Genomic DNA, 14,166 nt, shown 5'->3' with positions numbered 1-14,166 from the left:
ATATTGATGGATGTTTGAAAAGTTAAATTTCCTTGGTTGCTTGTAACCTGCTCTGTGATTGGGTTTAGCCTGTGGTGTGAATTAGGCAAAGTAATTGGTTATTTGTATGGCAGAGGGGCAAATACCTATTCGTACTCCAATACAGTGATGCTTGATATGTATGTATTGATGAATGCCATATCAGTAATGCCAACTTTACATGAGTATTGGTTACTGATATCCTTGAAAGAAAGTCTTTCAAAGTGGCTTTCCTCGTTCCCTGGTATTAACATTAGTGCTTGTTACGTGATGCAACTCCTGTATTTTCATTTCAAAATTTTGTCAAGTTTATAATTTTTTAGCTAATCAATAACCTCCATTAGGCGTGTATATTGTCCTTTCATTACTAATCATTACGTGGATAACTAACCTTTGAAGTAAAACAAAATCATCCCTCTGTTCTTATGTTTTTCCACGGACGGTTATATATGAAAGAGTGAAAAATATTGTTGCTGTATCAGGATCTGGTGTGCTCCTCTGCACAGAATTACCACAGCAGCTGGTGAACAGCGTGACGATTAGACGTTTTTCTTGAAACGTCAGAATACATTTACTTTCATATCAAAAATGTCTTCTGATGAAAGTTTCCCTTCCTCGCTAGGCTCTATCTTTTGACCGAGCAACCTTTTGAAGTATGCGTCGCCGTCAGCTATGCGTGAGTAGTGTGAGCTCAGAAAAAAATTTAAGAAACTCAGAGTGCGCCCTCATAGCGAAGTATGTTGTAATTTGTTTTACTTTGTTTTCTCGCTTAAATCTTTGCAGCAAACCTAAGACGAAGTATTCCGGTCCAATACGTGTGGGTTATCACTCTCTATCGTTCAACACCTATACTGATACACGTAATAGTTGTTAAATTCATTGTATTAAGGCTATTCAAACCTAAAATTATCATGAGTAATAAATTTGGGTTAACATATTTACTTTGAATTTTCTTGTTCTTGTCCCCAAAGTTTGTATTTTAAAGTTGTTAATGAGATCAGTGAGAGAGTTACTTTCAATATCTTCGAAAATTGACGCCGGTGGCCCATCATGATAGTACAATACATATATAGCAAATAGTCTATTACTACCTTCGTGGACGGAATACTTCAATAGTTCTTCCAAATTTCATAATGTACATATATTTGCTTCTCTTGAATTTCTTTGTTCGGTTTAGTCCTTGTAAACCCACTCAAAGTTGTACAATTATTTGCCCCTTTATGTAAAACTGAACAGAAGAAGTAATTAAATTCCCTTATTCTCATCGCGAGTTTTTATTTACTTGCAGTTGTAAACTTAGTCAACCAATCGGATACTTAATTGAGCGAGGTTTCTGGAGAACGAGGTAAAGCTCCCTTAGGCCGCAAATGTAGACAAATGACCCCATAAGTTCCATAAAAATATCGCCACTCAGTTACTGTAATGTAGAGCTAATTTCACAGTCTTAAATCAGTAATTAGGCAAGTTATAAATAAAATTGTCTTTTAAAATAGAAATATTAAGAAATATTTCCACACGTTTGGTTAATATTGTTACAAACGGGGACTTTTCTTTAATGCTCTTACAAAAACCTGAACGAGGACGGTAACGCAGTGCAATGTGGGAAGTTCGATGATGTGTACAGAGATAAGAGGTAAAATACGTGCCACCGAGAGAACGTCAGAAGTGTGAGTTTCGAAGTGGCACACTTTGAAAGCATTTAATTTGGCGCATTTCGCCATTTGTTTCGTCCGATCACCCGTCAGATCTTTGTAGATTTCCAAGGTATATCGTGATCAAGTCAAAAAGTTCACAACGATGGCCCAGCGGCGCCCGTTTGATCCTGAAGCCCACGAGCTGGATAAGAATTTTCGACTGACGAAGTTTGCCGAATTGAAAGGATGAGGGTGTAAAGTTCCTCAGGAGGCACTGCTCAAACTCCTAGAGGGACTTACACAGGACGAACAGGTCCCTGATGAACACCAACAATATCTAAGTCCTGCTGCCTTACGCCTCGGTAAGTGTGAGAGTGTGCCACCGGGAAAGTGACTTCATGGTGTTGGTCTTGGGAGGTCCTGTGCTTACCCGGGAAGGCGATGTCCTCGGTAAACATGTGGCGCGAGTGGGCGCAGGTAGACCCTGAAAATTGGCTAATATTTACAAAATTTGTCAGAATTTGGTATATAAGTTTCAAAATTCTGAGAATTTTTTAAACATTTCTACATTCCTGGAATTTTCAAAGGGAAAAGGATTGTTTTTACGTGATGGAGGAGTCGGAGTTGTGAGACAAAGAAAATGGCGCCTAGGCAGCCTCAGGAAGGCAACCCAGCTGCGTAAATGTCTGATCCCTGGGATTTGATTTGCATAATTATGCAGGGCGTCGTCTGGACAGACAGATGAACATCGCACATTACAATGGCACCATTTGAGTGATAGAGAATTTTACAGCCTTTCAGATTTAAGAGGTTGCGTTATGGTTACGCAATGGGAATGCAATACATATTTGATATTTCGGTAATTCCAGTCAAAGAAAGATGTTGAAATATTTCGTAATCCAGCGGATGCTATGCTAACGAAAAATCATTTCAGGAATTTGGGTAAATCATTTAAATAGTGAAACTAACTGGATGAAAAGGGAAAACCTGATAAAACAGAGTACATAATGCACATTTGCTGTTCGAAGTCATTCAGTATTCACAAATTTTGAATATTTACAGTTATCTGATTATTATTTATTATTATTGATACTTCATAAAGGGGTGGGTAGGCTATAAAAAAGAGCAAGATGGTGGCGACACTAATTATGCAAGATACTTCCGACCAAGCAACATGGAGAGAGAGAGCTACAGAAAATCTAGCTTTTTGAGTTTGTTTGATAAAAAGTGACAAAAACTAATGTTGTGATCATTGTAAATACATCATTGCTCGCAAGCCAACATTATTTTTCGGGCTGATAGATTGTGGCAGAGAATCGAAAAGTTACAGTGTGTTTGCTTTTTCGTGTTTCAGTATTGTTCACAGGATCATCGACATCTTACTTTGAAACTTTACTTTTACATTAGACAATAAACACTTTCAGTGTGAAGAATGAAGCCAAATGCAATTTTGGTTCCGTTTTCTCAAGAGTTAGTGCTTTTTAGGACCAAGCTTGATTTCCAACTGTTGATACCAAACTTGGTATGCAGTATCAGGGACACTGAAGCTGCTAGATGAGTGGAATCAATTTGTGTAGACAGCAATAAAGCACTGAAACTGACCCATGTTTGATTTGGCGAAAGATTGGTGTGTGAGCGTAAAAAAAATATAGGTGCTCAATTTATTTCTCAAAATGTCTCCCCTAGTGATGTGAATTGATTGTTTCTGCGTTACTTTATGAGTCCTTTCTGTTACTGATTGAAGAAACAAGCCATTCTTTGGTGTGTAAATACTCCTTCACGTGTAAACCTGTGTTTTAAGTAATGATATTCCACTATACTGTTTATTTTAGCTGAAAACAGATTTTCAATGTTTCACTATGATCTTATTTTCACTTCGTCTTGTCTGACTACATGCAAAGTATAGAAAATTAAAATTGTCACTTTTGATTCTATTTTAACGGAAAAAGGGTCCAGTGAAAATGAATTCCAAGTGAAAATAAAGTATTCTACAATATATGAATTGCTTTGCAGGTATTGGCATGGACTGTAGTGTTACTCCATTGCGTCATGGTGGTCTTTCCCTAGTGCAGACAACAGACTTCTTTTACCCGCTGGTTGATGATCCGTATATGATGGTAGGTTCCCTGTTGCAGTTTGTGTAAGCTAATTGGCCTCCAACTAGGCATGACCTTATTACAGATTGAGTCTGATCCAGATCATTCTTTCCTGCATGCAACAGTGCTCACTTGTATTTCAACCAAACTTATCCAAACTTGTTGTGTATGCCACTGGTACAAGAGCATTCTCTTTGACCCTGAAATATTTTTAAATAATGGTGTAGAGCCAACTTAGAAAAATGCAAGATATTCTCAATAGACTGAAAGATTTCAGAAACCTAAAAAGTGAATTGGTAAACTGCCCTGGGGAGTCTTTATCAATTATTTTAATTTCATAAGAGAAATACAGTACATGTATGTCATGCTGCTTACTTAAACACCTTGAACTATCAATCATCAGAGCTGTACTCATACCTTGCATAGACACATAACATGTAAATTATGGTGATGATATATTTCTGGTATGTACTTATAGGCACTGCTCGCGATCCCTGGGATCGCCTTTGTTCTAGTCTGTAAGAGGATTATGGAGGTGTGATAGCCTTTTGTTTACATTGAAATTGTAATCTTGTGAGTAAATTTTCTTATGAGACAATCTGGTGCCAATGCATGCCTTTAAATTATCAAAGCATTTACTGATACTGTCAGCAAAAAAAACATGAATAGTTGCTATCATGACAAAAGTAACCAAGTAATTTGAAAAGATTGCAACTTTTACCCTTTAAGTTTCTCTATGATATGTATAAGCAGAACATAGAAATTTCTGGAAATCTTGAACATAATAGGACACATTTACAGAATTTATCTGAGCAAACTAAAAATATTTTGCATTAACTAGAGATTGTCCTGTAATTTATCACTTATGTTATCAGATGGCCTACATATTTATCAATTTTTTTGCGTGTGACTCTGACACAGGTCACTGTTGTTTCATACAATTGCCTTTGTGTTTAGCTTTTTTGTTCCTTTGTTGTAATTACACAGACACACAGACTCACACACATATGTATATATATTATATATATATATATATATATATATATATATATATATATATATATATATATATATATATATATATATATATATATATATGTGAGGATTGCAAGATGCATGAAACTTAAGTAATAGATTTCATTACTTTGTACTTGAAGATAATCTGTTTATATAATATATATATATATATATATATATATATATATATATATATATATATATATATATATATATATATATATATATATATATATATATATATATATATATATATAATATTGTGAGACATTTTGTCCCGCTGACCAAAAAAAGCGGGACAACAGATGATTTTTGTGAGATAAGATAAATATGTGAAAAAAGTCAAACTGCAAAAGACTTCAAAGATACAGACAGATATATGAAAATCTAAAAAAAATGAGAGACTGGAAATATTGAGACAATACATATCAAAGACATTCCAATAGCTGAAATAATGCAAGCATAAATATCAATAAGTGTGCTGATATTTGATTTTATGATTTTCCAAATACCATAGAGTGGTATTGCTGGAGTAACCGAACAATTGTCTCCTGTTTATGCCACAGGGTAGGATTGCAGCAGCTAATGTTTTGAGTGACCTGTATGCAATGGGTGTCACTGAATGTGACAACATGCTGATGTTGCTTGGTATACCCCAGAAGTTTTCAGAAAAAGAGCGGGATGTTGTTGTACCCTTAATGATGAGAGGCTTTAAGGTAAGACATCTTCACTCTGATAATTATGGATATTAAAGGGTTTATACTGTCACCTGTTCCAATTTTGCCACAGTTACCATGGAAAGAGAAAATCTAACCAATCACAGATTTTAAGTGGGTGGCCGCTTTTTAAAAACAGCGCCCTCACATGGGCATTTTGAATACCAAGGAACGCGCCTTTCACCATATATGGGCATATGTAGATTACAGGTGACTGTATACCTTTAAAGGGTTTGTTGGAATAGCTCAATCTTCCTGAGGCTTCTCCTCTTGACTTGTAGTATTTTAAAGTTGCATGACATATTACATCTACATTGACATAATTGTATGATAAATTAACACTTTATACATACCTGCTTTCAACTGGATTTCTATTCTATTTTAAAAATTGTTTTTTGTTCATTTTCAACGAGAATAAGCTGTGCATTTGAGTTGTTCATGGAACAATTACTGTTACAGTATAAATCATCAAACTAAAATGCTTTAAGTATTTTAGTGTCTTCAAAGTGAGGCTGAAGAAGACTTGGAGACTAGTCTGTAACCACTCGGTTGAGTTAAACCTCAGTGCTCATCTGATACTGAACAAATGATTGATTACAAAGAGTAGAAAATAGAGTTGGTGGTGGTGCAAAAAAAACCTTTGATTGATGGCAGTTGATCAATCTACATTTGTTAATGCCTGGTACTGTCTTCACTGTGTTCAGGATGCAGCTGAAGAAGGTGGTAGTAGTGTAACTGGAGGACAAACTGTGATCAGCCCATGGTGCATGCTAGGTGGTGTTGCAACAACAGTGTGCCAACCCAATGAATTCATCTCGTGAGTATGCCTGCCTTTATTCATACATAATCATCACAGAATATTTCAGCTTTAGTCATGTAATCATGGTGAACAGTTGATTGTTGCTTTGCATCATAAACACTGTCACAGCTGATAGTTGTGTTTGATCATAACTAAAATTGGAAGATCAAAGCTTGACAAAGTCAACTGTTACTGAATAGCCAAAGTTTGTTCACCAGCTTTATCTGATGGTAAACCTGTCAAGCTGATAGCATGTATGAGAGAGAATTGTTAAAGCGCAGTGGTCGTCGCGCCGCGCTTGCGTGGGTTTTTTGTTGATAAACATAAATTTTTGTAAACATAAGTCTTCTCAACTTCAATAGAGTGAGATGGGAGCAGTCCCCCACTTTGTTAAGGCCTTTGTAAGACTCAACATCATGCAATAGTAAAATATTAAGATCGGAAACGAACTTCAGTGGTATAAACTCGTGTAGAGCTACGAACATTGGGACACAGTTACGAGTGGAGTGATACGTACCGGCCGCCGCGTACTATGCATATAAGAAGTTATATGCATAGTACGCGGCGGCCGGTATGTATCACTCCACTCGTAACTGTGCATTGGGACACTACACTCAGCACATTATGTCGCTGAGTTCACTGTACGCAGACACAGTGAACAAAAAGCTTTGATCGCGCGCGATCACGCTGGTTATACACAATGCTATGTACAGTACAGTGAAAATACATAACTAAAATGATCAACATTGCCTATATATGTAGACCAGCAACAAGCACAATGCCTAACACAAAAATTACACTCAAGACCGTGATCGGCTAGCCTGAGCAGGACACGGGAGATGTGTTGGGAGACGGTCACCGCGTTGACGTACACGGATATAGAGAATCCGGTCCCACAACGTACCGGCCGGCCCGCGACGACTTGGCCCACAACCAACTGTTGATCACCATGTCTTACTTCTCCTAGTATTACGTGGTAAGAAATAGTAAATGTCAGGAAACAATAGACAAAACGAGCGGGTTTTCGCGGCATTTGGCAGGAAAATTGCACGGCTACACCGTGCATAGACGTATCGAGAGATCTGTGCCCCTGGCCTGTGCACGGTCATTGCAGTGATCCAACCGCTAGCTGGTGTAGGCCTACCGGTGCTGGGCAAACTTCGTTGTTGTACCTCCTGATTGCCGGGTAGGTCTGAATCCTCTTTCAAGTGAGATAACCCCCACATAACAAGAAGACCTATGAAAGGTCCTTCGCTTGACTTGATACCTGTACTCAGAATTCTCGTTTGCACCCCAAAACGGGGTAAACTTTGTTGTAGTTGAGTTGGATTCTCCACAGCCGAGTGTAGCGCGCCATATACCCGGTTTGACACGGACGTTCATACAGACCACGGAACGGAACAGATGCAGAGATGCTTCTTGCTGCAGCGGGCATTGCTCTGCGAGCTGTAGATTTCTGTAGTTTGAGTTGTTGTCTTTGTACAACTTGTTGTACTCCTGTCGGGCCTCTTGAAATGAAAGCTCTCGTCCTTGCTAGCGATGTCGAAAACTAGAGCCCGGTCGTTGATAGTCTGTTGGCGTATACATGCGTACATGCGTACGTCTAGCTCTATGGCTCGAGCGATAACAGTAGCCGAGCCCCATTCAACTGATTCAAGAAAATCATGAGCAAATGTGATCTCAATCCAGCGTGCAATTATTGTTCAATACTCAGCAGATGTTTAACTTAGATTAATTGACCTTTTTTTGCGTGTTACATTTGGTTAGTTGGTATGCTTGTGACAGATCAGCCGCCATTTTAACAAGCGGCAATATCGCAAACATTACAATCAACCGTAACATGTGCGGCGTTCTTGGATTTGTTTACAACAGAGGGGGACCCCTCAGGAGGATGCGCAGCGCGACGACCACTGCGCTTTAAGATTACACATGCAGTTGTTTCACAACATGAGGGCGCTGTTAAAAAGGGCAAAAGTTTCTATGCTTATTCAGTATGTGATATTCATATGTGAAATGTACTGTTTTCTTTAAGTCCTGATGGTGCTGTGTTTGGTGATGTGTTGGTGTTAACAAAACCCCTGGGTACGCAGGTAGCAGTGAATGCACATCAGTGGTTGGAAATACCTGACAAATGGAACCGCATTAGATTGGTTGTTACAGCTGAAGACGTTGAAAGGGCATACCAGGAGGCAATGTATAACATGGCAAGACTCAATAGAACAGGTACCGTACTTGTCTTGGTATAACCCCCTGCTTGTTCAGAAGTCCCTCTACTACTTGTGAAGAACTTTGGAAAATGCTGTACATTCCGTAAGCTCCTACCCCAGTTTAGCTCAAACATGGAATGGTTAGAAAAGAAAATGGTAACAGTGGTAAATAATGTCACATTACACTTCCCATAATGGTAATGGAAGGAAAAGGCATGTTTCCAGTGCCTTATGATTCTGATAGCCCTCAGTGGTTCTCTGTTACCTAATAGAACATTCCTACATGTCGTAAGACATCACACCTGTCATTTTTCATTTCCATTGATTGCCATAATATTGTTTTTCATCCTCTGAACATGCAATTTTATTTGTTTGAAAGTTATTTTTTTCATATGTAAATAGTTTTTTTGCTGACTATTACAAATTTCACTGCTACGGTTGTTGTTTTCACAAGATGCTGACCGTTTGATCTTGGCAAGTTCAGTTGCCTTTACGTACTGCCAATGCATTTTCACATTATGTTGTTAATCAATCCCAATCAGCAGCATACATGACATCTTTGTTCCAAGTTTACTTTTTATACTATAGACTATAGTCTATAGAAGCTATTGGGATGGGTATCCGTCCGGCGTCCGTCGTCAGTCTGTATGTATGTATGTATGTATGTTTGTATGTCCGTTTGTGAGGCGTCCGTCCACTCAAATATCTTGAGAACTGCAGTAATTACTGATTTGATATTTGTTGTGTAGATGAAAAATATGATTTTGAGAAACTATTTTTTTTAATTTGTGATATTGTTGAAAATAGGCAAATTAATGCCAAAAAAGGTGTTTTTGGTAAAAAATCTTCTTCTTCATAATCGCTGGTCAGACAGCTTTGTATTTGGTATACAGGTCCCTAGGGGTAACCCAACTTAGACTTGTTCAAATTGTGATGAAATATACAAATCTGTATTTTTAAGGAATTTTTTTGTCATTTTTGGTCAAAATTTGACTTACATTGTATGTAATTCTTGTACTGTATAAACCCTATCAATTCACCCAGAAAAAAATAATTAATATGATTTTAAATAATTGAATTAATTAGGAAATCATCAAAGCCAAAATAATTTTAGTGTAGAATTATCAGAAAGTTCAACTTTTTTTGACAGTTCATAGTGAAATGCTTACCATCTTGGAGGATTAAAACATGTAAAGGCAACTTTCCTGAATCCCAACTTTGACATATTCTGAACCGTCATTTATTGTGCCCTGTATGTTATCTAAAAGAAATTGCTCAAAATAGTCAATAGAGATAGAGATAGAGATAGAGAAAGTTCTAATTTCCATTTATGGTTGACTTGGTAAGGATAAAATAAAATTACTTTTTGAGGAAAAAAATAGAGTGGTCAAAGTGATAGGGTTTTTATGGTAAAGCTGGGCTGTATAAAGATTCCTCATGTGCTATTTATAGCAATTATGCAATCTGTGTAAACAGTGCAATGAAAGTGTAACATGATTCCTTATAATGCTTTTGATGACCTTGAACTTCTTAAGTTTCAAACCTTTGTCTCTTCAGTGTGCTTTCTCTGAGTATGTACAGTCTCAACTTATTAAACAGAACTCACAATGTTAATCAAAGATATCCACCTTCTTCATCAATACATGTGTCACAAAAGGTTATTCTCTACATAACTCAACAGAGCTCTGTCAACTGTTGAGTTGCTTGTTCTTTCAAAACCGCTGGTCAGACAGCTTTAATATTTAGTTTACTTGTCCGTAGGATGACCTTAGTGAGATAATTTCATACAGTCAGGAAATACTTAATTTTGTATCCATGTCTATAGTAGCTTCAGGGACTTTGGCCCTATGTTTATAATTCAAACAGCTGCCAAGAATTTACTCTACAGTTGTTGCTGAAATATTCTGTATTTGTCTGAGTATAACCCCTAATTCAGCAACACAAAAACTGATTACAGACTGTATACTGGGGTAGGGGTTTACACTCCAGCAATGCACTGTTTTGAGCCACATGTGCTTGATTAATGCTAATTTATGCAAGATTATGGAATACCCCACAAACTTTCAATCATTTTTAAGATCTATTTATATCAAAAGAAATTTTAAATGAAAAAAGATTACTGACAAGATTTGATTGAGTATTCTCATGATATCATAATCCGTGATGCCAGATCCACATTAGTATTGAGAGACAACCATGGCCAAAAGACAGCAAAACTCTGTGATAATTTCCCAGCCCTACCGTGGTATAATTGTAGTTTTTGTGTTGCTGAACTAGGGATTATACTCAGACAAATGCAGTATGTTTCAGCAATAACTGTAGAATTGATTCTAAGCAGCTGTTTTGATGAAAATCTCTGCATTATGTTATAGATGAGTGTGTGTGTGTTTGTTGTGGGGGGGGGGGGGATGTTGAAGTGTCAAATATCTTTGAATGATTTTGAGACAACCTTTTACCTCTTACTGTGGTGACAACTATTGATATAAGATTATAAGTCCATAGCCAAGTACAGCTTATTATTGCAAACATATGAACTGTGGTAGAGTGTAAATTTTAACCTAAAGCACTGCAATGCCTTTTTTTATGTACAGTGCCATTTAACAATTTTATTGGATACTGGAGCATCATAAATTTGATTGATTGATTGATTGATCTTCAATTTATGGGCATTTTAAGAATGGCAGTGAACGGGAGATTGTTTAAAAAGGTCTTGGTACCTGTTTAACAAAACCAAATCTTTTATTCATCTTTTAGCTGCCCATCTGATGCACAAGTACAATGCCCACTGTGCTACTGATATCACAGGCTTTGGCATCCTTGGTCATGCCAAGAACTTGGCACGTAATCAGAAAAATGAGGTGTCCTTTGTCATCCACAATTTGCCGATCATCGCCAAGATGTCAGCTGTTGGAAAAGCATGTGGTAACATGTTTAGTCTCCTGCAGGGAATGTCAGCAGAGACATCAGGTATGATAGTAATGGTCAAGCTTGATTTGTGCTGTTCATAACCTAAATCACAATAATGAACACATCCAGTGACTGTAACAATATGATGAATATTCAGAAGGAAAAATAAAATTAACACAAAGCTCACCAAGCCGCCTGTTCTCATGCTGAGTGAATTGGCACTGATCAATTTTACCAGTTATTGACAACTGTCTTTTGATGGAAACACTAGCATTAAGCACAAGGTCAGTGAATATCATTCACTGGACAGTAACAAAAGTTGACAGTTGTTTTAGTGGTTCATATGTTCACTTTCCACAACACAGGAATGTTTGTTCTGGTTGACATATGATTTATGCTTTCTCCTTTGCTAGGTGGTCTGTTGATCTGTCTGCCAAGAGAGCAAGCCGCTGCTTTCTGTAAAGATATTGAGAAAAAAGATGGCCACGCAGCATGGATCATTGGAATTGTGGAGAAAGGAACACGTACAGCTCGCATCATCGACAAACCCAGATGCATTGAAGTAACAACAAAGATGACAAATGGCTAAAAGTGTAGAACTCTTTCCAACTTTTATCATCTCAACATTCAAAGTTTAAGCAAAGGTGTGGTTGCTGAAAAAAAAACCAGAATTGCCAGAAATTTTACGAAAGAGCATTGATACTAATGATGATTTCTGATGAGTACATTTCCAATTAAGCTTTGTGTCACAACTGCCAATTATGAAAACTGACATAGATTCTGTCATGTAGAGGTAGGAAAGTATTTTGTAGAGCATTGGCAGCCTTCAACATTGACAGGACAAGAAATGTGACTTAATTTCTGAAAGAATTGAGCAGCTTTCTTAAAATTGAGTACACTGTCCCAGCCTGTCATGGAATTGAGATGCATTACTCGTTTGTTGATACTGTTTGTGAAACTATCTCAGACAAAGCACCTATAGGTGACCAGGGATGGTGGATTTTTGAAGTGTCTACAAACTGAAAGTGTGTTATCTCAATAGACTTCCATTGCTTTACCAAGTACCTCTTCAAAGAATATTGTAGATTGAAAAGAAAAATAAAGATTTTAAAGGATATTTTCATCACTCTGTGTTTTTACATGCTGCTTTTTTAAATTCATATTCACACAATTTCAAAAATACACAAATAGTATGGTCTATTGTTGTTGTGCACTTTTCCATCAATAGGATGTATTTGTCAATTGCTCTCTCACTGCCTCTAAAATTACACCTTTTTAGCACTGTAAGCAGTGCCGGTGATAGTATTTTTACCACTTACTGATCTATAAGAATAGTAAACCTACATCTTGTCACTGTCTGGCAAATGCAGACAGTGACGAGATACTGCAGGGGTTTGATGTGAAAATAAACTTCAGTAATATTGGCATGTAAAAGATGAACTGACCGTAATGAAAAAGAAAGCCACTGCGGAGGAGAACAAAATTCCATCATCTTAGGATGGGAAACTAGCAAATCATGTCTTGTTTGCATGAAAGTCAGCAACATATGGTTGGGTGAAATTACCAGGGCCATGGAAATATGGAATCACTGAACAAATAAAAACTATGGGAAATATATTTGTAGTACAGGAAGGTTGTTGTTCATTCAACGTGACACTGAAAGGAAACTATCTGTTCTTGATCAACACAAACATGGCATGAGTTTATTTGTTTACAACTCACAGTTATACAGAGCAAGGCCAGGTGCATCCTTGTCAGTGACTATGTAGGATGGTATGATGGGAAATCTGGTAGTGTGGAGAATTTACCTTTTGAATCACACAAACTATGTACTTCACAGTCTAAAACATGTCCATACTAAAACAGCTCGTGTGAATACCGGTAAATGACGTCCAGTAAAGTTGTAGCAGTATAAAATGTCCCGAAAATATCATTTTAAAGAAAGTTAAGCTGTTGACTACATATACATTGAGTTTGTAATGCCAAAAAGTGAACAGTGTTCTAGAAGTCTGCGCATGTTGCCACACAACTCTTTATGGTTTAAACACACCATCGTCCATCCAATACGATGATCTATGTTATTGTCTTCACCACGAGGTACCAGAATAAATTGTCAATTGTGAGACGGGAAATTGAACATCATGCTCACAAGCATACACCCGATGCAACAACAGCAAGCAAGTTTGTGCTTTTCGGGTTTATAGGAGTACAAATTATTTGATGGACTCTTTTACTGTACACAAGTTATGATATTCTTCATACTGACCTTGAACTCTAATTACCAGTTTGCAACCCTTAGACAACAGTGTACAGTTTATGCTTGTGTTTAACAAGATAAGACCATGAAATACACTTTCCCTTTTATTATGTAAATACATCCCATGCTTATGCCAAGCAATAGCAGTTTCGATTTAAAATTATTTTGCTTTTTACACAATCTGCAATTCCAAATATGTTCTAAATTCACAAAACTGACACTAAATATTTCATCTTAGTTCTGGTTGAATAAATTTCACAGAAATAATGCGCAAGTAGGACGGCTATGTTGTTTCAATAGCGGCAGCAACAAGAAAAATTTACCCAATCCTTCACCTGCAGACAGTGAATGAATATATCTGAAAGACTGTCTCACATTGCCTGTAAAGTGCCAAGAAATGAAGATATCTTGACAAATCTGGACAAAAGCTGATAATTTATGCTAAAATTGTCAAGCTGACACACTGAAAGATCATTGTGTGAAAACAAATTTCACAAATTTCAAAATTCTACGGC

The 14,166-nt window shown here is 37.1% G+C and overlaps 1 protein-coding gene across 1 annotated transcript; it reads left to right on the top strand.

Moving 5' to 3' along the window:
* The first annotated feature begins 1,612 nt into the window (after nt 1-1,612).
* LOC139135790 (inactive selenide, water dikinase-like protein) lies at nt 1,613-12,520 on the top strand. Its single transcript, XM_070703491.1, has 7 exons — nt 1,613-2,014; nt 3,666-3,769; nt 5,332-5,481; nt 6,186-6,298; nt 8,313-8,503; nt 11,242-11,454; nt 11,808-12,520. The coding sequence occupies exons 1-7, from the start codon at nt 1,816-1,818 to the stop codon at nt 11,981-11,983; spliced, it is 1,146 nt and encodes a 381-aa protein (XP_070559592.1). The 5' UTR covers nt 1,613-1,815; the 3' UTR covers nt 11,984-12,520.
* The last annotated feature ends 1,646 nt before the right edge of the window (nt 12,521-14,166 follow it).

Source organism: Ptychodera flava, chromosome 6 (genome assembly GCF_041260155.1).
Source record: "Ptychodera flava strain L36383 chromosome 6, AS_Pfla_20210202, whole genome shotgun sequence".
In the NCBI taxonomy this organism is placed as follows: Eukaryota; Metazoa; Hemichordata; class Enteropneusta; family Ptychoderidae; genus Ptychodera; species Ptychodera flava.
Note: the sequence above shows the minus strand (reverse complement) of the source record. Positions and strands in the feature narration are given on the sequence as shown.